A 26755-nucleotide genomic window follows, 5' to 3' on the forward strand; every position below is an offset into this window, starting at 1 on the left:
GGATATAGCTTTGACTGTACGCAGTTAGTAGTAATAAACAAGGGGAAGTATCCAGACTTTGACCCATAAGATAGCCAGTCACATAGGCTGTGTCTCCGGCGTGGATTAGGTTGCCAGCATGTGTGGATTGGTGAGTCTCAGCTGACCTGGCCAAAAATGTCCTGGAGAGGACACCTGTGAGGAGGACTCTCATCAGTGTGCTGTAGACAGTGACTGGCCATCTTCTCTAAGAGTTTTTTGATCAAGGTGTACCCCATTTCAAAGCTACCAGTTAAATTTGCTTACCAGTGCAATGCTGGAGTTTTTCATGCTACTCTGGTGAAGACTATAAGCTTGACTGCTCTTAAGCTCGCTGAAGGCTAAACAGTTAACCACAATTTGGTTAATTAACTAGATGCAAACTCTTGTGGTTATGAATGCTTCCTATCTTCCTATACTTTCCTACTTGGTAACTGTAAATGCTTCCTTTCACGGGTTGATTTCAGAGTAGTGTATTGTTGCCACTCTTAAGAGTGTCAGTGACAGCACAGCGCCTGGGGCTTGCGAGCTGGGTGAGGGCTGAACTATCTGAAAACATGTAACTTTTTCACTAGTTTTGTGTAGCTTGGCAGACACGATGGTGTTATTATGAAGAAATTGAGAAACTCTGCATCTTCAGATCTGCTTAAGCTACTGGAGAGCTACATCTTCAGAGTTAGGAAGGTCTTGTTCATTCACAGCAAGTAAGTTAAAACAGTATTAAGTCAATAAAGCTGGTTAAGTGGCGATGGGATAATTAATAGTACTTGCTCTGGACATGCGTATGTTGAGTACTGCGTCTTCTGTAGTCAGTTCATGGAGGAAAGCAGTGGTCTTGCATGTGTCATGTTTTCCATAATGTCACCTTTGGAGCAGTGTGGTTACCAGGAACTGTGATACTTACTGGTCTGCTAGTGTCCATCTGTCCAGAGCAAAAAGGACATCACAGTAATGAAGTCCAAGATACAAATGGAGGTTTTAGACCAATGTCAGCTGAGCAGATTGCTAGAAATTCTAAAAGATTCCTCTTTGACTTCAGAAGAGTTCAAAGTCAAAGATGCTGTACAGGTTATGAGTTGGAGAGACATGTGGCAGGTCCATGGTGATAAATGCAGTTGTGGAGGGCTCTGGGTGAAGAAGTGAGCTCTGTTTTAGTCCCATTTAGTGTGAGCTGACAATTTAGCATTGACAAAGATGTCAGACTGAGACTATTCTTTGAACATAAGAAGACAGATCCTGAGCAGAGACACAGATCTGAGTAGTCAGTGCAGTGATGGGAGCTGAACTTGTTTTGCAGATTAGAGACAAGATAATGAGGAAGGATAGACCTGAGAATAGAGAGAGCATTGAAGAATGAAGATCCATGATGGAAGCAATAAGAAAAGTTTAGTAAGTATGAGTAGTAAGACTAGTAAGTTAGTAAGAGTATCGTGCCTTATTTCAGGGGTAGGAAGATGTCTGAGAAGGATGATGAGGATGAAGTCTTTTCATTGAAGTGGGGCCTGAAAATTTAGCTAGTAAGAGTAGTTGGAGTAAAACTGCTCCAACAACACTAGAGATGAAAATGAAGTGGCTGAAGAGCCACAGGCATTTTTTTTTTCCTGATGATTTTGATGGTAGGTGAGAAAAATAGAAGCATCTTTATGCTCAAAATAAAAACTAAAGCAATTGAAGGCTAGAAGAGTTATTCAGAGGGAAATATTGGGACTACCAGCAGTTGGAGGGGGTGATGGGATCAAGGAGGATCTATGGCAGAAGAGCAAATGCTTATATTTGCCCTATGTACCTTGCAGACCTTCCCTTCCTAAAGCTCTCTTCTCTCTCAGACAGTTTCCTTTGATAATTTTTTTCCTCTTGAGAGGAACTAAAGCTGACTAAGCCTGAGGAATGGAGAAGTGGGTAAGTGTGACTGGAATATGACTCAAAATTCAACTTTCTCTAACTAAAGTATTTAAATAGATGGAGGAGCTGGAAGAAGGATGTAATCCTGGCAAGTGTGGAAAGAGAAGGAAAAGAGCTAGAGCTGGAGATGATCCATGTAAATTTTGTTATGGCAGAGGGGGCCATAGAGTTCAAGGTAGTGGGAACTGCCACTATATCATAGGGGTAGAGGGCTAAGGATGAACAGATGTGAAATGTCATGGCCACTCTACCACTTCCAAACAATCACATTAAGATTTGAAGAGCTTATGTGTCATGCTGTAAGAGAACAGAGGCAGCAAAAAATTTTTTGAAGCAGCTCACACTGAAAGAGCAAATGAAATAAGGGACTTTTTTTAGGCTGGGGGGAGAGAATGAGCAAAGAAAAAACAGGAAGTTGAGACAACAATAGGACATATCAAAATTAAACTTTCTGGCAATATCTGTACAAGATTACATAGTTCCTGCCTCCCCAGACTGTAGGGAGAAGTCAGATTTTCTTTCTTTTGCTTCGCTACAGTTCTCTACGGGTTGCTAGTAAGTTAGAACAGTGACTTCTTTAGATAAGCAGATCTGTGATACCCACTGCGTGTGTGTGTGGCAAGGAGTTCTCCGTACCACGTACAAGCAGACAATGTCTGTGCAGACTCTTTTCCTCCTACATAAATGCTGAGGGCATCTTGCTTGTTTTATGCTTGAAAGGGAGGCTTGTTCTGTGGCTTGGACAGAAAACAATGGATTTTATTTTTTTTTCTTTTCTGCTCCATTAGCTGGAAAAAATACATAAAGCACAGCAGCTCAGTTCATTTCATTGAGTTGCTAGAAGCCTTTGTATGTTCCAAATAAATATTTGGTAGTTGTTTTACAAAAGAATATTTTTTGGCCCATAGTCAGAGTATGTAGAAGAGAAAGGAAGCTCTGATACAACCTCTCGGTGAAAATCCCCCTCCCTTAGGGTGCTGTTTCTCTTACTTATTTGAAGTGAGAGCAGTGATGACAGGGCAGTCTGAGGGATCAGGGATAACCGGATGGGACCAAGGAGTTAGTGAGTTTGAGAAGTGAACAGCATGGACTCTGAATGGCAAAGTGAATGAATGGTGGTTTCTTCTGGGTTTGGTTATTGTAATTAAACTGGTATGTTTAATTCTACTACCCCTGTAGTGCTTGCATGCTCATTCTGTGTCCCCTGGGCATGTGCCCTGCCTTCCCCTGGTTTGCCATTCTGGTTGTGTGGGACACAGTGGTTCCTGCCAAGCCATGCACACAGCAATTATTTGGTGTACCCAGGTGGCCAGTGTGTTTTCATCTCTTGCATTGTTCGGCCATTTCATTGACTGAACTACAGCTTCCAGAGCTTGCAGGCGGTCTGTATCGCAGGGCCAGCTGCTGCTAGCTGCTGTGTTTGTGGTCCTGTGTTGCAGCTGGTCAGCTGGAGTTGTCTGATAGACTCAGTAGTCTTGAGGCAAGGAAGATGGGAAGTGGCACAGCTCATGTGAACTTTGTTTTCTTGCGGAATGAGGCTTAAAGACAGATATTTAAAAGATGGTTTCTAAAATTCTCTATGGAGCTTGGCCTTTGCTTGATTTTAAGCTCTGATAGAATAACCTGGTTTATAACAAATCTACACCTTAGGATGGTCATATCACTTGAAAGAAGCTTGCTGTCTAACTTTTGAAGAATGCTGAGCTGGTAGCTCTCACTGACTAAAAGCCTAAGCCCTATGATTTAAGCACTAACATGAGTTTCTCTTTCTTTTTTTTTCCCCAACTTTCTTCGACTGGAATCTTTTTCTTCAATTTACTTACTTCAAGAGCTAGTTTATTCAAAGTTGAGAAATCAGCTAAGATACTGAAGAAGCAGGAAGGTTTCCTCTTCTAACTTGGGAGGAAAACAGCTGGATTTAAGATACTGTAGCCCAGAAATAAAGAAGCAGATTACTAGTACCATCTCTATGCTGAAAACCACGGTGTAATAAAAATCCAAACTTACACTTGAGTTGCCAGGGCCACATGTTACATGTGCACCCACCCACAGTGATTTTACAAGAATTTTGCTTTCACATGGATGTGACATAAATGCTGAAAGACATTCTTTGGTGATGTCACAAGATCATGCTTTGTTTCTTAACATGAATGAATATACAGATGTGTCTTTGTGTAAATCTGGATAGGGATAGTGTGTCTGCAGTTTAAAAGGTGCCAGTTAAGGAGTATGTTCAACAGGTTTTCTGTATCATGCTGAATTTCACTTACTCTGTAAGAAAGCTACCAGTACCAGCACAATATTAACCTTGATTACTTCAAATTTGGGGGGTGGTTGTTGCTTGCTGGTTGTTCTGACCATGCATAAGCCTCGTGGTAGAAAATAGTCATGCTTCTGAACTATAGCTGAGTGATTATTTATGAAGACCTTGAAGCATGCCAGAGAGCAGAAGCAGGTGATGAAGCTGGGAGCCCAAGAGGTTTACTCCTCAGCTTTTTGGAGGTAAGCTTTTGTTCTAACTACAGCTGAGAAAAACTGGAGATGAGAAACAAGATGTGAGCCAGAGAGGGGATTGAGTAATAGCTGGGTCCAAGATGTTAGTTCCTCTGATGGGGCTTATTTACTACAATGTCTGCTGGCAGCTGGTAGGAAAGAGTTTTAAGCCCATCCTTTGCACCATAGAGCTGACTTCCACAAACTGTTGTAGAGGAAACATCTGTGGATGGGAAATGTCCTGTAATAGCTAATACAGAGAAAGAGAAGTGAACTGGGCTGCTCTGTACTTGTTTGTTTTGCAGGTATAATGCAATGTCTGTGCACACACTTGATGTAGAAGTTGTTGCTGTCTTCCCTTTTACCCTTACAGGCAATGTGACATGAACTTCCCGATTCTCAAAACACCATTGATGCCTCTTGTTCTTGTTCTTCTCTTTATCTTTCCCACACAGTCAAAGTATCAGCAGTAGAGGTCAACACACCAGAGGAGATATTTGTGGAGAATGGGACAGACGCAAAGCTTCCATGCACATTTACATCTGTGGAAGTGATCAGCAGCGCAGCATCTGTTTCTTGGAGTTTTCAACCAGAGGGAGCTGCAACTCGTATCTCAGTAAGGAATGGCTGTAGGGGAACAAGCCTGGGAGGGGAGGCTGTGATAAGTGTGTAGAAGTCTTCTAGTTTGTTTTGAGGAGCAAACAAATACAAATTGGAGCCTCCTTCTAAGGGTCTTGTCTCCATCACTGTAATTTTAGGGGGGCTTTTTTAGAGTTGTTTGAAAGTATTGCCATATGCTGGATCTCTGCAAAGACTGGAGTGTGCAGCGACTGTAAAGTATACTAGTACTTGTTAGTCAGAGGAGAGGGGTATTGGTATTATAGCAGTATGTATGAAGTAGATGAGCATCTGGGAATCTTCTTCTAAATTCTGTATCCTCTTGCACTTGAAATGAGCTGCAGAGCTGTTCACAAAACGATAGTGGTCACAGAATTTGAATTACATGTTGCTTATTTTCTGCTTGTGTACTCTGTAGCCTCTATTTGAAAGAATTTAAAAACAAGACCAGTCTCCCTGGTTTCAGATCAGAATTGAATTGCTCAAATCAGTAAGCAGTTACATCCTCATATTTTAGTTATTTGATGAGTAAAAAATCAGACTAGCAAGCAACTTAGTCTAATAATAATTGCCATCACTCATTTTCTGTATGTTGAGCCCAAGTGTGCTCAGTTCCTTCGCGGGCGTGAACCTTCAAAGAAGTGTCTTTGGTAGGTTGCTGGCTCTCGTCTTCCTCTGTTGCGTAAGCTGTGCGCATCTGATTCTGAGCTCTCTCACGCATCTGTTTCCCTCTTAGTGAGAATTTAAAGGAAGCAGAACAAGAGCCTCTGGGGCAGCAGGGAAGATGTGGGGACAGCAGGTTGCTCAGCCTGATAGTGTTTGCTTCCTTCCCTCTGCTGCAGACATGAGATCATTTAAACTAGGCTGTAAAATAAATAATATAAAATAAGGCTCAAATCAGAGGTGATCCAAAACAGTGTATAAGCATTTTGCTCAATATATCGAACTCTGAAGAATCAGCTTCTAAACTCTGAAAAAATATTTAGTTTTGAAAAGGGAGCCTCTTCTCTTTGGGAAGTCAAAGCAGTAGCTGGGCAAAAGCTTAAGGAAGTAGGGCATACTTCCTGCCAATGTTGAACAGGATGGATGAAATGAAGCTCTCTGTATACATTCTGCTCCCCATAGAAATATCCACCATATATCCTGTTTTGCCCTTCCCGTTCTGCATCACTGTCCAGACCCCTTGTGGTAGAAATACAACTTCAGGACTTAGCATTTTTTTGGAAGTGACGTCAACTTAGACATTCTACCTGAATGTAGTTATCAGCACAACTGAGAGAAAATCAAATTATCTTTGAGCAGAAGTGACCCAGCATGATCTGATGTTAATTCTGTTTCTTTTGAGGGACTGGGGGAGAGGGAAGATTTACTTTTTTTCCTTTATGAACCCAAGTCATGTCAATTAACATGGCTTGATGGGTGTTAATTTGAAAGATCAGTCTCATGATCAGCTTATGTCTGAGCTAAATCCATGCTTTTCTTGGAAAGGATGGTCTCTGCCTCTTTAGAATCAGCACTGACAATCTTGTGGCCATGTGGTGAAGCTGACTTGACTGAAAGCTTCTCCTGCTTGTCCCCTTCCCCCTCCAAATGCCTGGTTATAGAGACATCTCTGCATGAACAAAACATCTGATGACATCAGAGTTTCACAATCAGCTTAAACCCATCAGCTTTAGGTTTTAAAAGAAGTCTTGGCTTGTGTTTCAGGGCATACTTTACTTTGTGATCTCTCCTCCCCCAGGTGAAGACACCTAGAGAGCTGAGGAATCTGCCTCTTCCCTTCTAGATTTCCAGTTGGATGACTCCCCCTGTGTACAGGGGTGTGGTAATGCAGTGCCTCTGTGCTAAAGGTTATAATCCAGCTGGAAATCCTGCAGGCTGATGCAGATTTCCTCTGAAGTGTTGACAAATGACTGTGATAGCAGACTTCCTACCAGATGAGATAGTTTGTTGGATTTATGTGAGCCTGTAGATGACAAATAAGTGTCAGACTGACTGCAGCACAATGGATGGTCATGTGCACATACCCGATCTGGATAAGATTTGTGCTGCCAAATGGTCAGGCCTGATACTCAGAGTGTGGGTCTGATAAGAAGGATGTTGGAATGGAAGCCTCAGATCAAGTGTAGGAACAGGAAAAGAAGTGGAAGATGACTTGAGCAGAAAGAAGACTGGCTTGTAGCCAGTCTGTTCTGCAGCAGACAGACTGCTTTGGAAAGGAAGCTGGAATATTGTCTCAAATTTCTTTAACCATGCTTTGGAGGCTGACCTGAAGAGAGTTCAGGTTGATTCTTGGTTGAGTTTGTCTTGCTGTCTTTCAGAATGTCAAATTAAGAATTGTGCTCCTGCAATAATACATCTTTTATCCATCTCTTAAGGTTATGGTCAGTGTTCAAACATCCCATATGCCTGAAAGCAGAGTTGTCCTGTAGAAGTCTATGCACTTCTAATGCTGTAAATTCCAATTTTGGTCAGGTATAGCAAGGAAATACTTAGTTTCTCCTCAGACTGTACTGAACAGGTTCATTCTTCAAGGATTTTTGGTTATGTCTAGGGAGTGCAGGGCCAGTTTGCAACTTAGTCACCTAAAAACTGGGAAATGGTTATATTTAGTTACTGTGAAGGTTTCTGCAAAACAGCTAGGTATGCTCTGAGTTGCTCATGGGATATTTTTTTTTTTTGGTGGTGGAAGGAAGGAGGGTACTGCATGTTAATTTAGCTGTGCTGTAGTTGCAAGTAACACACAGCAAACCGTGAGATAGGAAACCTGGTATCCTTTTCCTACTAGGATGCAGAAGGCTTCCTGTGCCTGAAAGACAGATGGCTGTGATCCAGAACTGTTCTATCCTTTAATTATTCCCAGGTTACCAGCCTTTTTCTCTTTCCTCTACCTCCTTGTCTGCAAAACCACATGTCCCCAAAACCAGGAGAAAAACCCCCAAACAATGCAACCACAAACCAAAATCAACAGAAAACTGAAACTTGTGGTCTGTTATGGCTTATACCTCAGTCATACTACGACAGCATGGTTATGTGATCAAGAGGCAACAAGCCAGACTAAAGTGGTGAGGCAGGGGGAAAATAAATCTCAGATACTAGCTGTGTATCATACAGTGGATTCTGGGAGAATGCTGTAGTAGTGAGAGAAGCATGGTAGCTCTGTAATCTCTAATTGGATTGTTCTTATATCCTCTTTTCCTTGACTACAGTTTTTCTATTACTTTAATGGAAAGCCATACCCTGGAAAGGACATACCATTTAAAGACAGGATCACTTGGGCTGGAGATCTTAACAAGAAAGATGCTTCTATCAGTATATCAAACATGCAGTTCCGGGACAACGGCACTTACATTTGCGATGTCAAGAACCCACCTGACATTGTTGTCAAACCAGGAGAAATCCGAGTTAGAGTTGTGGAGAAAGGTATTCACCTTATATGACTTTTTTTTTTTTCTTACTTTCTTTTTTTTCCCCCCACTTCTGTGTCTGTATTGGGGGTGGGGGAGTAGTCTGGAGGGAGGAACTATCTTTTTAATTCTTTTCTTTTAGGTCCTAATAATAGAACTGATATTCTGTCAGCTGTTTAAAAAAAATGAATGTCATACTCCTTTCCTCTGTACTCACTAATTCCTATGCTTTTAACAAGTATTGGCAAAAGCTGATGGAAGTCTTGCTGAAAACTCATCTTCTGATTTCAAAGTCTTATGATTTTTTTTTTTTTTTCTGTATTATGCTGCATCAGGGATTACGGTGACTTTTGAAATTTGGGGAGCAAGGAGAGAAAGTGACAGGCTCTTCTTCTTGAAACCCATCCAGTATATATATTGGAAAACAAAACTAATAATCTGGCCTGAGCACGTACTGACAAACAGTGAAATGCTACTGTCTTACATGTGACAACATTTGTCTTGAATGTGCGTTCAGTCTTTGTTACTCAGATGTTCTTACAGTGTTTATAGTGACCCTTATAAACCGCAAGGGCTAGCTTCTTGCGGTCATTTAAGGCTTCTGGTTAACATTTGGTAACCATGATCACAGTTCAAGAGCCCTTATATTCTATATGTCAGTTTGGCTTTTTTATTTCCCTTGACCATCCAAAACATTTGTTTGTTCTAGCTAAGTTGGAGGTCAGCCAAAGTGTGACTTCCTACAATGAAATGGTTTGTACAGTGATTTCCAAATTTATATTTAATAAGGGCAAGAATAAGCATTGAATTAGCAAATAACAGTGTTGATACAGCTATTCGATTAGATTTTAATATGTTAGGGAAGATACCTATGTGTATACCTCAGTTAGAATGATGCTGCTGCTACAAGAAGTGTGTACCCCTGCTCATGAGTTCATTCCATGTAGGCAAGGTCTATCTCTAACTCTTTTCTTCACAGAGCAGTTTGAGTTCGATGGGACCTCTGGAGGTCCCACCATTGTAGAATTTTCTGTTTCTTGGAAGTTTGAAGTCTCTATAAAATAGGGTCAGTTTATGTTTTTTACAATGTATTTATAGTCTCTGTGAAGAAGCAGTAAAGCAACTGCTGGTTTGGCAAAGCCTTTTCAGATTTTAACCCAACTTAAGCAAATGAAGACTGACTTCAGTACACTAATTCAGCTGATATTTTTCAACAGACTTGCATGCCGGCTTCCCCATAGGTGGAGCATCTGGACAAGAGAATCTCACTGTTTTCCAAGGGAGCCCTGTATTTGGCAATACTTCTCGTCATCAGAAAAATGCTGCAACAGTTGTCTTCAATTTCTTAAGAAGACCTTGAAAACAGGCTTTCAAGCTGTAGCTGTAATGCTGTCTTGCATTCTGACTTCACATAAAAGTACTGCTCTTGTAATAGATTGTAACTCATCCTGAGCTGAGCTGGAGAAATTTTTTCAATCGAAACAAGTACTTGTTGACTCTTGTGCATTTTTTTTTTTAAACATATGTATACGTTTCATGGTTCTGATTCATATGTCTAGTGTTGTAAACTCTTCAAAGCCACATAGATACTTTACACATTTAAATGATCTCATAGATGCTTGGTTAGCCTTAGATTTTGGATTAAATATTTAATAAGTTCTGGGTTGGCTTAACTGTTTAAAATTGCCAACATAACTCCGCTGATTTTCACTGCAGTATCTACATAGTGCTTGCACAAACATTTCCATCAACTATGTTGGAAGAATCCTACTGGCAGGGATGAGAAGCAAGACTGTTCTTTTGCTAGGGCATCTGAATCTGGAAAGGAGTACTGTTCAAAGATTAAATGACAGAAATTTGTAGGGAATTCCAAGTCCTTACATTAGGCTGCCCCTACTTGTAATAGGAAGCTACTTAACACTGTATACAAGACATCTTGTGTTACCTGGAGGTCATCCATCTTTGATATGAACTCTCACAGCAGGGGAAAAATTAGAATTGTATGAAAATCTTTATACTTAGCAGCAATGGAAAACTTTGGTTTCCTGACAGTTTCATAAAATTTATGCTAACACTTTTAGCAAAAAATGGAAATTGCTTTGAATTACAGAGATATTTAGTGAAAATAATTCTTTGAAAAGCTGGATTTTTGGCTTGTGTCAAGCTATTAACTTAAACATTAGATTTCAGAGCTGATGTTTGGTTACTTAGCTGGGACTGCCTGTTACAATGAAGTTGGCTGCTCTGTAAGTACTTATGAGGAATTCATGTAACTGTGAAATACTGAAAAATGTAAGAAAAAAACATAGTGGGGAGACATTCTTCAGCTGAGCTGTGTGGTCATAAAATTGTGTGAGCTTTCCTATAGTCTCTTTGACCATGTTCTGAGAGTCAATAAAGCTGGGCTCTACTTCCACCTGCAAACAGTTGCAATTTTTTATATGGTCTTAAAAACCTCTGCCAATAGAACGTAAGTGCTGTCCTCTGCTCAAACTCAACCAGTCCAAAACCCCCACCTGTGTCAAAGAAATGAGGAAACTATCAAATTTTTAGTATGAAGCTTTCACAGACACTGCACTCTAGTTTTGGATGACTGCTTACTTTCTTGCTCTGAAAAAGTGTGTGTGGTTTTTCTCTTTTGTACAGTGCAGCAGCTGGTCTGCTAACAGAAATGCATGTCTGTTTTGATGGTCTTGCAGACAGTTAGTCCTGCACTTGGAAAGGTGAAAAAGCACAGAAACTAAGGAACTCCTCCTCTTTCCATACTGCAAAATAAATTTATCTTTGCATGGGGCTCAAACACAATTTCAGTCTTACATACCTGAAAAGTATTACCATTTGTAGGATTCTCTGCCTTAAGAGCAGGTGGATCTCTGGGTGGCTGAAACGTTTGGAAAGAAGGGATGTTTTCCTCTAAATTGTGGCAGTCATGTCTTTATCTTCAATTTCTTACTAAGACTCTGAATTACCATGTTGTTATGAATTGGCATCTAACACTGGAGAGCTAGGAAGGCTGCTGATGTGATATTTGGTGAAATGATGGTATGATCAGTGAAACAGCTAGAGATTGGATAGCCCTTCTGAAGTTCACTGAACTTGAGATGAATGGTAATAAGTAAGCCCAGTTTTCTTAGTATGATGCCCCTGCTTCAGGGTACTGTGTTGCACTGCTCCCTTCTAGATAAGTATGCCAACATGGGCTTGGTCTACAGACTGTGGACTTGCTGGGAATGCTTTGTATAAGCATGGTCTGTGGTCCTTGCAGGAACAACTCCAGCAAAGGGCGACTAAGGTGATTAAGGGACTGGATCACCTTTCACATGACGAGAAGCTGAGAGAGCAGGGGTTGTCTAGCCTGCAAAAGAGAAGAAAGGCTCAGGGGGATCCTTTCGCCTAGTGACAGGACAAGAGACAGTGGGTGTAAGTTGAAACACAGGAACTTCTGTCTAAACATAAGAAAACACATTTTTACTGCGGTTGAACACTGGAATATGTTGCCCAAAGAGTTTATGGAGTCTCCCATCCTTGGAGATAGTCAGAACCAAACTGGACAGAGTTTTGAGCAAACTGTGCAAGCTGACACTGCCTAAGCAGGGGAGTTGGCCTAGACAGTCTCAAGATGTCCCTTCCAACCTCAACAAGTCTGTGACGATCAGATGCTGGTATCTGAGAAAAAAAAAAAATCTTTTCTTCTATATAAGATGTTTTATGTGTTGGATCTTCTGCTGATTAACTTGTATTTCGTGCAAGTATCTAGTGTATCATGAAGTCTTGTAAGAAAGCTTCTGGTCTAAGATGTTCCTTGCATTTAACATGACGTGGGGGGAGGGACTTAATTTCTTACTGGGAAAAGCTATAATGGTAGCCTGTGTATTTTTATCTTGTAAGTCTTTTGTACTCATTCTCTGCTTGGCTTTTATTTCTGGCTGCTCTTTTTTGGCTTACTCTCCCCCAAAATTATATTGGGAAAAATGTGAGTAGAGCAGCACTGTGTTCCTATAATCATAGAATTAACAGAATGGTTTGGGTTGGAAGGGACCTTAAAGACCATCCAGTTCCACCCCCCTGCCATGGGCAGGGACACCTTCCACTAGCCCAGGTTGCTCAAAGCCCCGTCCAGCCTGGCCTGGAACACTGCCAGGGAGGGGGCAGCCACAGCTGCTCTGGGAAACCTCTGCCACTGTCTCATCACTCTCACAGTAAAGAATTTCTTCCTTATATCTAATCTAAATCTACCTTCTTTCAGTTTAAAACCATTACCACTTGTCCTATCACTACATTCCTTGACACTACCTTTCCTGTAGCTCACTTTAAGTACTGGGAGGCTGTTGTAAGGTCTCCCTGGAGCCTTCTTTTCTCCAGGCTGAACAACCCCAACTCTCTCAGCCTGTCCTCACAGGGGACGTTCTCCATCCGCTGAGCATCTTCGTGGCCTCCTCTGGACCCGCTGGAGCAGGTCCATGTCCTTCTTGTGTTGGGGTCCCCAGAGCTGGACACAGCACTGAAGGTGAGGTCTCAGGAGAGCAGAGTAGAGGGGTAGAGTCACCTCCCTCGACCTGCTGGCTACACTTCTCTTGATGGTTGACTTTATGGTCTATGAGTGCATGTCATTGGCTCATAGTCAGTTTTCCATTCACTAGTAACCCCAAGTCCTTCTCCTCAGGGCTGCTCTCAATCCACTCATCACCCAGCCTGTATTTGTGCTTGGGATTGCCCCGACCCATGTGCAGGACCTTGTACTTGGCCTTGTTGAATTTCATGAGGTTTGCACGGGCCCACCTCTCCAGCTTGTCCAGGTTCCTCTGGATGGCACATCCCTTCCCTACAATGTGTCAACCTATACTGGGTCTGGCTATGCTGGAATTGGTTTTCCCCTATATCAGCCCTCATGGTGCTGTGTTTTATGCTGGGAGCTGGCTGGGTGTTGATAGCACCCTGGTGTTGTGGCTACTGCTGAGCAGTGCTTACACAGCACCAAGCCTCTTTCTGACATTTCCCCTCCCATCCTCCTAGTGGGACAGGGTGGGCAAGATCTTGGGAGGGGACACAACCAGGACAGCTGACCTGAACTGACCAAAGCGATATTCCAGACCATATGACATCTGCTCAGTATAAAGCTGGGAGAAAGGAGGAAGGGTGTGGAGTCACCGTTGGTTCCCCAAGGCAACTACTGTGTGTATCGGAGCCCTGCTGCCTGAGAAGGCCCGACATTGCCTGTTCATGGGAAGTAGAGAATAAATCTGTTGTGTTTTTGCTTTACTTTGTTTACATGAAAACTGCTTTTGTTTTACCCACAAGGGTTGGGTTTTTTTCCTATTTTATTTTCTTTCCCTTTTTTGCCCTGTTGAGGGGGAAGTGATAGAGCAAATTGGTGGGTACCTGGCATTTAGCCAAGGTCAACCCCCCACATGAGCGCACTACACAGCCTGGTGTCATTGGCAAGCTTGCTGAGGGTGCCCTCAGTCCCACTGTCTGTGTCACTGTCAAAGACGTTAAACAGCGCTAGTCCCAGTCCTGACCCGCGAGGAACACCTAAAGCGTATTTCTAGGATCATACAATGATCCTGAGTTAAGAAGGGAAATAATTACCCTATAAAAATATATAGGTGTGTATTTTGAGCCACCAGAATCATGTATGAACATTCTGAAGAGTGATCTCGAATAGTAAGTAGGCTGTCTGCTGCATGCTACCCAGAGAGCACCCAGCCTTCAGCGCTCTTAGTAGGTTAGCAGTGTACTATGTTCAAATCTGCTTTCAAGCGTGCCTGCCTTTTCCTGTGACCTCACTGGGAATTGCCAGATGAATGTAACTTTTTTTTCCCCTTCAGATACACAGTGAGACAGGGTAGTGCTCATTGTCACTTGTGTTCCCTGACACATCAAAATTTTTCGTTCAGTATAAACTCTCTTCTGGAGGACGGTGACATTAAGAACGTTCTTGGTGTGTGCTCTGTTCGTATGTTATTCTGCTTGGCTGCCTGCTACCACTACCTCTTAGGCTGCATGTTGTAATTCCTGGATATTACATTAGTGCCTTTTGCTCTAAAGGAATCCAAGGTCAAGAGCATTTGTGGTTTGCACTTCTGTTGATCAGGGAATGCAGAAAAGTTGAATGTTTTCTCCCTTCTCTCCCCAGACAGCCTGCCTGCGTTCCCCATTGCCATGGTGGCAGGGATAGTCATCGGTACGGTTACAGGTCTCTCACCGCTCATCTCTATTGTCGTGTGTCTTGTCATCAGAAAGAACAACTCTAAAAAACGATACTCTGGGTAAGAGATCTTCCTCCTCACCTGTGGATGATGTGAGGAACAGCAGCAGGATCAGAGGGAGGGCTTAGAGGGGGGTAGGAGTTCTTTCAGCCAAGTCCTGGCAACCATGGCTAGAGATAGGGTATGGCCATGTGGAACACTGCTCATCTGCCTATAATGGTTATCTTTGTATTTTGCTTGAAAAGACCTACTGACCATGAGTTGCACCTGAAAATCACTAAATGTTGGAGTTGATCCCCAGCCATAATCATATATGCCCTAAGAACATTTAATACAAGATCCCCTAGCTCTGGTCTGTTCCCTTTCCCTCCAGCCCTGCTTCCCCCTGTGACCTCCAACCCCCAAAGGAAAAGTGCCACACAAGCACTTTTAAGGAATGCTCTGTGTTGAGGTTAAGACTGGATTTTTCAGTTACCAGTGTCTGTCTCCTGAGCCTGGAGTATACTTGCCAAAACCCCGTTCATCACCACACTTCAAAGGAAGGAAGAGTAGCCACTCTGCATCCATTCTCATTCACTGTCTGTTTTTTGTTAACTGTTACCATCCCTGCAAGGTTTTTTTAGTGTTAGGAGGATAACTCCAAAGTGAAACGCAGATCTTTGAGTGGGCATATGGAAAAGCAACAAGAACTAACAAAGGCAGACTTGAATCCTGTGGTGATGGGGCTTGATGCTGGTGGAGGAGGCACTTCCTTTTTTCTCCTCTCTAGTTAGCTGGTAATTTGTAAGAATTATGTATGCAGTCTTAGAAACAAACCCCGAACTTACAACTTTCTTCTTTCCCCAACAAATATTCCTGCTTCAGGCAGGGTTGCCTGTGGGTTAAAAGAAAATAACTCCAAAAATAAATTTCTGGGGATTTCTAAATTAAACTTTGCCCTGTCCTTTTCCCAGTTGGAGAATTTAGAGAAAGTGAGTTGGCTGTTGCCCAAGGGTAAGGCTAAATATAGCAAAGGTGGCTGAGTGTGCTCAAAATTGTGTGGAAAGCCTGTTTTTTCCATTCTGCATGTGTCCCTCCCCTAAGAGCTGAAAAGAAGCCTGCAGCATCATGCACCAGCAGTGTGCGTGAGGTGGCCCGCTTGCCTTGCTTCCCAGTGACCTGCTCTCCAGTGTCTTCCTGTTGAAGGACACACATTGGTGCTGAGCCTGGAGCAGTAGTTGATGCGCTGTAATTTCTTGTAGTAGATGTAACTACTCTCGGGAAAGTAATCTCTGAAGTTTAAATACTGCTTTCACTGACCATGCCAGCTCTGCATGACTTGTAAAGAGAAACTGAATGTGCTGTGACTCCTTCCAAACTTACGGACTGTCTTCTACATGATGCTAACCCAGTGTGTGGTGGTGGTGGTGGTGAGATGTACTTGCTCTTAGATAACCATTCTGCCTTGAACCAAGGTGGGCTGGGGCACTGCGCGGCATCTGGAACCCCTGCATGGCCACAGTCTCCGTTCATGCTCTGACTCTGGTATTTTTTTATTTTTTTTTCTTTCTGCCTTGGTGTGCTGGGATCGGATCCTGCTTACCTTCCTCTCCTTACAGAGATCCTGATATAGACGCCAGATTGGGAATGTAACAGGGCTGGGTCTTCTCTTCCAGTCCCACTAGACACCATGGTAACTAATCAAGTTGGTGGTTGCTGTTAATACCTGTGTGTGTGTGTACACATTTCCTCTTCCTTTGCTGACTAACCAGCTAGCTCTCTGCTAACATAACTTCACTGTAATTTGTGCTGGAATCTGTTGGCAAAGGGATGATGCATTTCACTGGGTCCTTGGGTTTCATTGTCTCATGTCTAACTGGGGTGGGATTGCTGCTTTTCCTAGATGGTATCCCTCCATCTCTTCCAACAGTCAACTTGCCAGTGCATTGACTAAAGCACAGGAAATTCAAAGCCCTTTCTATGTCAAAATAAAAGTAAATTCCCATAAGTGTTCCTCTGGCTCAGACAGCTTGAGTGTTTGAAAACTTGCAGTGATCTAAATGCATTAGTTGCTTAAACCTGAATTATGACTTCTAGATACTGTGGATCTGAGGAATTTTGTGCATAAAGCAAACAATTCATCATTACATCATTTTGGCAACAGAAGGGCTGCTTTGTCTATGAGACAGCAAAAACCCCTTGCTGTGATGGCTGGGGGCAGTATTTTTTTTTTTTGCTTACTGTTGCATGTATGAAGTCTTCTATGGTTAGACTTACCAAAGGATAAAAAGTGATTGCCCTGTGAGGAGGTGGGTTGCTTAATGTCACTGTCCTCATATGTTTGTTTATGTACTTGCTTTGTATGCTTGTCTGTCTACAAAGATTGGAGGAAGAGGATGCCAGTGGTCAGAGTGTTGTGGTAGCAAAGGGAACTCCTGTGTCTGCTGTCAAGGAGGTGGCTAGTTTTCTTTCTTAGGTGCTTGGGTATGAGGAGGTAGACCTAGCATTTAGAGACCCATTACTGCATTGCCCAGAAGCTGCTAATGTTAAGTTTATGGGCATTTGCTCATCTACTTAGCTCTGTGGTATTCATTTCTCTGTCTATCACAGGTTTGTTTTCAGTCCTGTTTTAAGCAGATGGAAAGAAGCAAACAGAGAGTGAAAACTGGTAACCTTCTTTTAGGGGTGTTTGTTCTCACCACAAGACAGTTTTCTTTTTGAAAAATGAGGTTTCCCCAGTTAGATATTCAAGTAGCTATATCAGGGCACATAGCTTACATGTCACGTGTGACTCTTAAAGTAGTTGCTCCAGAGACTAATGTCTGTTGTGAGTGGGCAGAATTCTTTTGGGATAGTAGCCTAGCAAGGGAACTAATGTAAAGTACCTTTCTGTTACGGAGAGCTGGTGGCTCTTGCAAGTGTTTATTCTAACTTTAGCACTGGTATATCACTTGCCTCAGTGACTGGGACTATTTAGCTTATAGTTAGAAGATAATTGCTGTTTACCACTGTTGACTGTATCTAAAGCCTCAGTGAAGAAAACACATAGTTTTAGACAGGTTGGGTTGAATGGGAGTATCTAGGGAACAGGGGGTTTGGAGAAGCTGTTGTCCTATGTTAATAGTTATTCCGTCATGTTGCTTACCAGTGACTTTGGGAGGAAGGATAGAGAAATGTCTGGGGAGAGATGGAGAATTAAATGTGTTTATTTCAGAAACCATTATGTTCATTTTTGCTTTGGCATGATATGCCACATTCATCTTGCCATCACTCGTTTTTTTGTTTGTTTTTGTTTTTTTGTGTTTTGTTTTTTTTGTGCCTCTTGAACATTATCGTGCAAACTCTGCTCTGCCACCTCGTCAGCTGCAGTACATCTGAGAGCTTGATGTCACCGGTTAAGCAGGCTCCGCAGAAGTCGCCCTCCGACACAGAGGGTCTGGTAAACAGCGTGCCCGCCAGATCACACCAGGTAAACTGCTTCCTGCTGCTTCCCAAAGCAGGATCCTCCCAGAGTGTGGGGCAGATGGTACGGAAAAGATAAAGGCAGGGTGGGTCACATGAATTAGGTGCTGTCTGTTAAGGTGATGAAGGCTGGGGGGTAAAAGTGTCTGCTCCAAACAGGGGATGGACAGTAAGCTGGGACTGGTGAACTTTCATAGAAGCTTAGTGCGATTGAAAGAATAGCATCTTGATATTAGTTGAGATGGAGTTTTATGTCCTTTTTGTACTGATGTATAAAAAGAGATGGTTCCAATCTTGTGCATTAACATACACGAGTGGTAGTGTAGTGCAAGGATGAGAACCTGGCAAGGTTGAGAAGTGGGCAGTGGGTAGCTGTTTAATGTAGAGATAACATTATCTACTAGATCACCTCATAAAGCTGCCTAATCTGTTCTAGGATCTTAATGTGGAGGAATTTTACTTACTCTTTCATCACTGTAAAGGTGCATGCTGTGTGTCATGTACTTCCTTCACAAGGAAATGAGCCAGCACAGTGCTAACACTGAGCAGTTTGATGATCAGTTTGAGGATGACTCTTGCTGTTGAGAGCTCTCCTCTGACGAGCCACCCAACTTTTGTGGGCTTGGAGTTACCACGCTTTGTCTTGTGCTTGCTGCTGTTGGAAAAGTTCTGCTGACTTTGAAGGAAAAAGATGGCTCTTACCCAGATTTAACATCCCATGGGAAATTAGTCAGAGGGGAGAGAGCATGAGTCAGACGGGGATTCTACACAATGTATGATTACCTGTTAGCAGTGTACAGGATTTCATTGATTTGTGTATTCCCTGCAATTTTCTTGTGGAGGTACAGATCCTGAGTGAGTTTCAGTTTGAAATGGACTTTTTCTTAATAAGCCACTTTTTAGCAAGTGGCTGCAGAGTACTGTGTGAGCTGGCAGGTTTCTAAACCAGAGTTAATACCTGCTTTCTTAATTTCTCCTGACAAAATAATGGAAATGTGTGTTAGTATGTTAACACTACAGGAGAAGAATATAGTGGAACAGTGAGCTGGGTAAAGTCAAAGTCCCTACTCTGTTTGGCTTCCAGTCTAGTTTTGAAATGCATCTTGTTCTTGGCAGGTGCAGTATTTCCAGAGTTTTAGCACATAGGCCCACAAAGCTACCTTCTGACTTCAGAGAACTGTTATTCTCTGAATATAATAGTTCAGATTTTGACTGGAGTGGGTCTAGTAGCAGCAGGGTCCCTATAACGCCTAGATAAAGCTTGTCTTTTCTACTTCATGAGAGGAGCTTCTAGAATGGGTGAATGAAACAGGTGATTCCTGCCCCCTCCCCCCCCCAAAAAAAAAAAAAAGGAAAAAAAGCTTATGTGTGGGATGTGTATTGCAGTGACTGTTGGAGTCAACTTCCCCAGGTCAAAAGACCAGGATGTTTTATCTAATTACAGTCATGGTATGAAGCAGTGTATGCAAATTCCCTGAGAGCTAGAAAAAGAGACAGTTTTGCTGTTCTGCACTTATATCTTGAAAGCAAAAAACCTTATCTTGTCAGTAACATTTTGGTGTGAAAACTTGCTGTGTCCTCACCCTTCCATGTCCCCAGTGTTCTGGGTCTCAGTGTACTGGAAGGAACATGTCAGAGTAAATCTAAACTTCGTAAAGATAACTCAGAATCAGTGTGCTTTTGCCTTCTGTAGTCACTTCAGTCTGCTTATTCCGTGACGGAGTCCTCCAGGGTCTTCCCGCAGAAAAGTTCCTAAAGGAAAACCCAAAGCGTGAACATTCCTGACCTCAAAGGAAAAATATGGCAAATGGTTTTAGTTTAGTTTAGGTTTTTTAGGTTTTGCATCTCTTTCGTCAGGCAAAGAGAGCTTTGTCTGGATTTTCTTTTCTTGGCAAACATTTGTAGCAGCAAGTGGTTCCTCTGCCTTCTGTTAAGTATTTGCCTCATCTTTACAGAACAGCAAGGAAACATACTTAGTTTTCTTTAACAAGATCCCAAATAAAATCAGGGTAGATCGGATTTTGAATGGATGGTTTAAATCAGTGAGGAAACTAGATTTCAGTTGATTACACTTATATTTTTAAATTCTAGCCATTGTTTTTTTTTTTAAAAAAAAGGTTGGTATCAACATGCAAATTAACATATTTGAAATCTAGCATCACATATAAATAAAACCTGCTATTTCTTCATAATTAAGAAAGCAGTTGTAGTATGTAAGCTTTTGAGCTGTTGTGTAGGTGAAATGCTGATATTCAGATTCCTGGCAGTTCCCAGAAGCTTTTGCAGTCTGCTTTTTGATTCAGGCACACTTCTGTGTCTTGGATTGCCTGGCAATTTTAGACCAGTGGTTCACACAGTCAGTGCTGCAGTCAAACAGGAAAGGCCTGTGGACTTCCTTGTAGCCTTTTACTTGGTGGGATATGTAGGAAGTGACTGTTTTGTGCTTCGCTGGTGGAAGAGAACTGTGAATACAAATATACAATCCCTGCCTCTGCAAGTTAAAAACAGTAATAGAGGTGTCCACTCTCAAAGAGTAGCATTTAAATTAATTAGATGAAGTTTCTTCATTTTATTATGAGTTTAAGAATAAGTGATGAAGTGTTTGTCCACATCTCAGCTGCCCTCGAGCCTGCACTTCCTTTGTGTTTTGGGTGCAAGTTTGTCAAGTGTGGACCTTGCTTTTTGGAGTGCCCCAGAGTGCTGAAAGTATGCATATCTGACTCTGTGAATGTTCAGCTGGTTGAATCAACTCCACTTGTTTTCACTGTCTTCCCTCTCAGGAGGTATGTTCTGTCCTGTTTTTTTGCCAGTTATCAGGCCTAGCATAAAGGACACAGCCAGCATAAAGATGAACCAATAACCAAATTGTATTTGATACAAAAGGGTCAGTACATGGGTGAGTGCTGGGGGTACAAACAAATCACTCAGATTATACATAATCAACATCAATCCCACTGACCCCAACAACACCACCGCATGACCAACAATGGGTGGAATAAATGGTGACATGCAGTCTCCCACAGGAGGGATGGGAGACAACCGAATCAACAACCCAAACACATGAGACCAAGGAAGCCACAGACTGAATCTCTACACAGCCCACGTTTACAAAAGCCAGGGCTGGCTGGAGCCCAGTTCCAGGGAGGCAGGAGGTCCTTCCCCAACAGGGAACTCTGCACAGGGCATCCACCTCACAGACAGACACTGCCCTTCCTGCAGGTGGTCGCAGCTCTCGCCCCTCAGTGGGACACCTGACCTTTGTTTACTTAATGCCGACACCTGGGGCTCATTTACCCAATGGCTCTCCCTGCAGGGCTGGCCACACCCTGGAGGGAAGCCTTAAGGCAAACTCACCCCCCCTTTGGGAAGGGCTGTGGGAATCTCCCATATGTCAGCCTTAATTTGGGGTTGAAACCCCAGTATTTCACCTCTCAAATTTGTATGTGGTGTTTCTTCTCCATGCAATCATTCCATAGAGACTCATATTCTACCATGACTGTTATTTGGATGAGTGAGAAAAGCATTTCCAGTGAAGGCAAGAACTATCTGTGATTCCCACATGGATATCCTTGTTTAGCTAGTAATCTGGGTTGCAGCAGCCAAATTGGAAGGCAGATGTATGTTGTCCCAAGATCTGCTAACTCTGAGGTGACTGTCATTTGTCTTTGTGCTTCGTGAGTAGCTGAGTATTCATTTCTGGGCAGGCTGAAGGACCACTGATCTTAAAGTGTAACTTCTGTAGAAGTGCATTTCTGATGTACAGAGCAGCATGATATGGAGATCCTAAGCAGGTAGGTCTATCAGTGTAGAAGCGGGGAGCACTAAAGCTGCATTAATTTAGGTGCAGTTCTCTAGCTGTGCTCTTTCTAGTTAAGACATACCTGAATAAGCTCTGTTCCAGGCTTTGAACTGGACCCCAGAACTCTGGGAGGGTGTAGTTCATGATACCAGGAATTCTTGATTTAAATTTCAGATAAATTTCCTGGAGCTGGAATCTGTGGTAGTTGCATCATCTTTCAGAATCTAAAAAAATTGATAATACTGTAGGCCACTGTTAGACCATGATGGTCTAATCTTGTTATTCCTTTTTCCTTGCTGTAACTTACAATTCATGACTCTGCTGACAAACCCTTAGCAAGGTATTGGTACACCAGCTACTCTTTTGCCTTCAGTTCTGAATGGAAAAATTGCAAGGCATAGAGGAATGACAGGTTTTATATGGCAGTACTGGTCCATCTTCTGGTTCTGAAGGGTCAGGATGAGTTTATTTGGGATTAGGTGAAAGTTCTGAATTGTTTAGACTTTTTTGAAGGTTTTACTTGTGGAAGAAGAGTCTTACAGAGATTCAGATCACTGGAGGTATCAAATGCAGGAAAAAAATGCCCCTGGTGCTGATTATAATCAGCTAGAAAATCAGTTAGCAAATCAAATAGATGGAGCGTTATAATAAATCCTTAGTCCTCCTTTTATTTGTTTTAGCTAATCTACCACTTCTTTAGTTGCTAATGAACACATCAAGACAATTAATAGCTTGGTTTGGAGCAGGTGATGACACCAGTCAGACTCTCCACCACTGTCTAACCTGCTGGTTGCAGCAGAATAGCTGTATTTAACCTAGCATAAAATTAGAATAGTGATAATATAACTGATCCTGAGTGAGCTCCCATGGTAGAAAGTTGACCAATCAGAATTACTTGAACAAAACTTGAAATGTCATACTGAGTGCTTCATGAACTTGTAGATTTTTTTCTTTTTTCTTTTTTAACTGATTGGAAGTGCTCTCGACCTAAATTTATCATACACTTGACCTATGATCTCATGCAGATGAGACTTCCAAAATTGCTTACAAATAAACCTTAGGGTCACTTTGCCTTGAAGTTTTTATAGACACTGTACTCTAATTGGAATTAGTAATGTAATCCTGATACAGTGTTGGAAACCAGAACAATATGAGAGCCAACAGTGGAAAAAGAAAAATAAGTGGCTCTAACGAGATTTGAAATTCAGAATTTTCTAAGACATCAGTGTTTGGGGTTTTTTTTTTGAGCATTTTTCTCGGTCCGTCCTTTATATTCAATGTTTTATATCTGCTCGCAAGTTTTCATCCTTCTGTCCATCTTCTTCTTCTACTCTTTACCATTTGGGAAATACTTTACCCGGAAAGAAGAAAAATTGGATTTAAACAGCTTCTGAAAGAGAACAAGGTATTTATCAGGTGTGTGCTTTCCCATTGTGTTGGGGGGGGGAACCCACTGTGCAGAAGTGTACCTGTGGTCCTTCAAGGACTTAATTCTCTGTACAGAAGGTCTCTTAATCTCTGGCTCCTAATTACTTTGTAAGTTAGATGGAAGAGTTTCTGGGTCAGTTCCATAGAGGTATTTTCTAATTTGGCAGGATACCAAAAGTACTGGGGAGAAGGGGGTAGGAGAAGTGCCTGTGAAGGCTACTTCTTCCTGGGACATAAGGGAAATAGAAACAGAGTTAAATGGATGAAATAGTTTTGAAGCAAAAACTCTTTAAAAAGCTGCAACCAAACCAAAAGATCTCTCCTTGTAATTTCCCCCCCACACCCTCAAATAGGACGGTCCCTTTTGCTCCTGCACGGGCGGTGTGTGTGGTCTCTCCGCTGAGGTCACCAGGTAGGTGGTCGCAGCCTTCTGCTCCGTGCTTGTGTCAGTTGGGGCATGCAGAGCCGGACCTGCAAGGCCAGACCTTTCCATAAAGCTCCCACGTGTCTTGTTGGGTACCTGCTCTTTCCAGGCTGCAGTCCTGTCCCTGGCCCATCTCGAATAGCTGCAGTTTGCTGTCCTGTGGGCTGTGTTTTGGAGGACATGGTGTTTTAGGCAGGCGCCGGTGTGTTTGCATGCTCTGCTGAAAGATGGTGCTGTAATATCCTCCACCACACCTCAGCAAATATAACAAAGGTGTGTGGCTGTGCTTGCCCAGTGTGTCTGCGGAGGTGCTCACTACCTGGGTTGGCTCAAAAGACAGGTAAGAATTCTGCATTACTGCGCTGTTTCGGTATTTTCTGGCCCACTGCTGTGTAAGTCTTGATCCCATCACTTGCTTGGGCAGTGACTGGTGTCATACGGTGGCTGCAGGTTTGCTCTCTCCCTCATTATCCAAGTGGCACAGCTGTGCTGGGATTTACAGGACTCGAGTGGCAGTATGGGAAGTATACTCTGCTGCCTACTGGTAAATCTGTAGTACAGTTCCTCTTGAAAAATATCAAATCTGGCATACATCTGACTAAGCCATGTATCTTTGCTCCACAGCATATAAGAATTGCTGCTTTTCAGACCAAAGGATTCTAGACTTTGCTTTTTTGAGAAGCAAGCGGCAGTAACAGTATTAAAGGGAGGAAATGGTGCTGTTTGGCATGCTCCTGATAGGAGAAAGGTGGCAGACTAGAGCTCATTTGTAGATGAGGGTTCATTCCACCTGCTTCAAAGTGCTGTTAGCAGTCATAAAAGCTTTGTGGTCTTGCTTTAGCTTTGGTCTTGCTGCAGCCCCTGTGTAAGCAAGGGGCAACATGGCCTATTCTGAAAAATACTGATTGTGCTTTTCTGTTCTTTTCCCAGGGCCCAGTCATTTACGCGCAGTTAGATCATTCTGGAGGACAGCACAGCGACAAGATTAACAAGTCAGAGTCTGTGGTCTATGCTGATATTCGGAAGAACTGAGACGAAATCCTAAGCTATCCAAAGGAAAACACACATTCAGACTGGAATTGCTTGAACAAGATTTGACCCAGAGAACTCACATGTGGCCTTTGATGCCTAGGCTAGGACCAATGCATGTGCATACAGAGGGAAAGATATATATGTATTGTGTGTAAATAGTCTATTTAATCGTACAGAAGTGAGACCAATGTTGCATGTTGAAATGCGGTGAGAATTCTGCTTATAAATTGCCAATATTCTTTTTAGTATCTTGTGTGACGAGAGGGAAAGTGAAAACTCGCATCACAATTTTAAAATATTTTTATCTTGACTATTAATGGAGAAACTGGAAGATACCTGAAGATTCTAGACTGACACGGAGATTCTTTTTTTGCTTATAGGGCATAATTTCTTTTGTTGAGGTGAATATAAAGAAGATACCTTCTTTATATTCACAGAGTTCTTCATGTATACAGGGTATTCATCTTTTCTTGGTCAGATTCTCAGTGCAAGCTGCCTTCTCATATAAACTAGACACTCTCACGTGGTCTTGTAAGCCAGATTGTGCTCCTAGCTATCAGATATGTATGTCTTAGCAGTGTAAGTGAACAAAATATTTAGACCTACCTGACCTGAGTAACACAGGTCACAGAACTGTTTACTTCTGTGTTTAAGCCCATCTATTCAAGCTTAGTCCTGTAAGGTACAGGGATAGTGTTGATCTAATGAATTTTGTGAAATGGTAGTTTACCTGTGAAAACTAAAGAGCTAGTGAGTTAAAGGGATGGGGAGCTATAGCTATAGGTGGTTGCCTCAGACTCTGTTGAACCTTTCAATGAAATGTTTCTTCCTTGAAGCTCCGTCATTTCATTTAAACATGAAAAAGGGCTCCAAGGGAGCTTGAGACTCTAGTGCTCCCTCACCTCTCTCCCATGGCTCCATTATGCCACTGTTACTTCCTTAGAGATGCTTTATCTGTTCTTAAAAAGCATGTAGTGGTGGCTGAATGACCTCTGGAGGAAATCCAGGGCTTTACTCCTTGGGGTTTTTTGATATATGGTTTTTCGTATAACCTATATTTGCACAGAGGATGTGGAGGGTAGTTTATTTCCTTCCTCTCTGCAAGTCTACTACTTGAATATAATTTCCCAGGTTCTCATTTCTAGATCAAACTCCTTATAGTTTTGTTAAGGATCTCTGATTGTTCTCTCCTGCTGAAGAGGATCTTTCTTTGGCTGTCCCATTGGTATCCTGAAATCTGGTGCTCTAGACTAGATGTGGCATTCCAGTTGAGGTCTTCTCAGAGTAGCGTGCACTAGAAGGATTTCTGTTTTGTACATCCTAATGTGGTGTTGGCTTTTTTGTAGCAGCAAATAATTTTCAGTTTGGTCTACTATAACCCTTTCTCTCTGATTCTTGCCCATTTCCTAGTTCAGTCTGTTTCACAGAATCAGTCACAGTATGGCTGAGGTTGGAAGGGACCTCTAGAAATCACCTGGTCCAAAGCACCCTCCTCAAGCAGGGTCAGCTAGAGTAGGTTGCCCAGCACTATGTCCAGTTGGGTTTTGAATATCTCCACAGATGGAAACTCTACCACATCTCTAGGAAACCTGTTCCACTGTTTGATCAGAGTGATCAAACAGTAAAAAAAGTGCTTCCTTCTGTTCAGGTGGTATTTCATTTTCATTTGGGTACCTTGATATGAGAGAGATATCAAGGTGCTAGAGCGAGTGCAGAGGAGGGCAACAAAGCTGGTGAAAGGCCTGGAGAACAAATCCTGTGAGGAGAGACTGAGGGAGCTGGGGCTGTTTAGCTTGAGGAGGAGAAGGCTGAGGGGAGACCTCATCACTCTCTACAACTACCTGAAAGGACATTGTAGAGAGGTTGGTGCTGGTCTCTTTTCACATGTAATTAGCGATAGAACAAGAGGGAATGGCTTTAAACTGCAACAGGGGAGGTTCAGACTGGAAATTAGGAAAAAAAAATTCACAGCAAGAGTGGTCAG

General features: G+C 42.4%; 1 protein-coding gene across 3 annotated transcripts; it reads left to right on the top strand.

Annotated features, from left to right (window-relative positions):
• The first annotated feature begins 1561 nt into the window (after nucleotides 1-1561).
• On the top strand, nucleotides 1562-26514 carry MPZL1 (myelin protein zero like 1). Of its 3 annotated transcripts, none has more exons than XM_026844488.1 (6): nucleotides 1562-1634; nucleotides 4869-5029; nucleotides 8241-8454; nucleotides 14575-14707; nucleotides 17990-18095; nucleotides 24670-26514. In XM_026844488.1, exons 1-6 carry the CDS (start codon nucleotides 1577-1579, stop codon nucleotides 24769-24771), a joined length of 774 nt encoding a protein of 257 aa, XP_026700289.1. In that variant the 5' UTR covers nucleotides 1562-1576; the 3' UTR covers nucleotides 24772-26514. The 3 variants fall into 3 exon arrangements, with proteins under 3 accessions (XP_026700289.1, XP_026700366.1, XP_026700438.1); XM_026844565.1 differs by lacking the exon at nucleotides 24670-26514 and adding an exon at nucleotides 20668-20697; XM_026844637.1 differs by lacking the exon at nucleotides 1562-1634 and adding an exon at nucleotides 3790-4422 and having other exon boundaries at nucleotides 4869-5023; nucleotides 8236-8454.
• The last annotated feature ends 241 nt before the right edge of the window (nucleotides 26515-26755 follow it).

The sequence above is a fragment of the Athene cunicularia genome, assembly GCF_003259725.1.
Source record: "Athene cunicularia isolate RWA chromosome 1 unlocalized genomic scaffold, athCun1 chr1_part1, whole genome shotgun sequence".
Taxonomy (NCBI): Eukaryota; Metazoa; Chordata; class Aves; order Strigiformes; family Strigidae; genus Athene; species Athene cunicularia.

Excerpts from the sequence above, each read along its gene's own strand:
- MPZL1 (XM_026844637.1), top strand. The coding sequence starts at position 4,340 with ATGAAGACCTTGAAGCATGCCAGAGAGCAGAAGCAGGTGATGAAGCTG. Across the intron at positions 8,455-14,574 it reads AGTTAGAGTTGTGGAGAAAG|ACAGCCTGCCTGCGTTCCCC; the intron begins GTATTCACCTTA and ends TTCTCTCCCCAG. Across the intron at positions 18,096-24,669 it reads TGCCCGCCAGATCACACCAG|GGCCCAGTCATTTACGCGCA; the intron begins GTAAACTGCTTC and ends TTCTTTTCCCAG.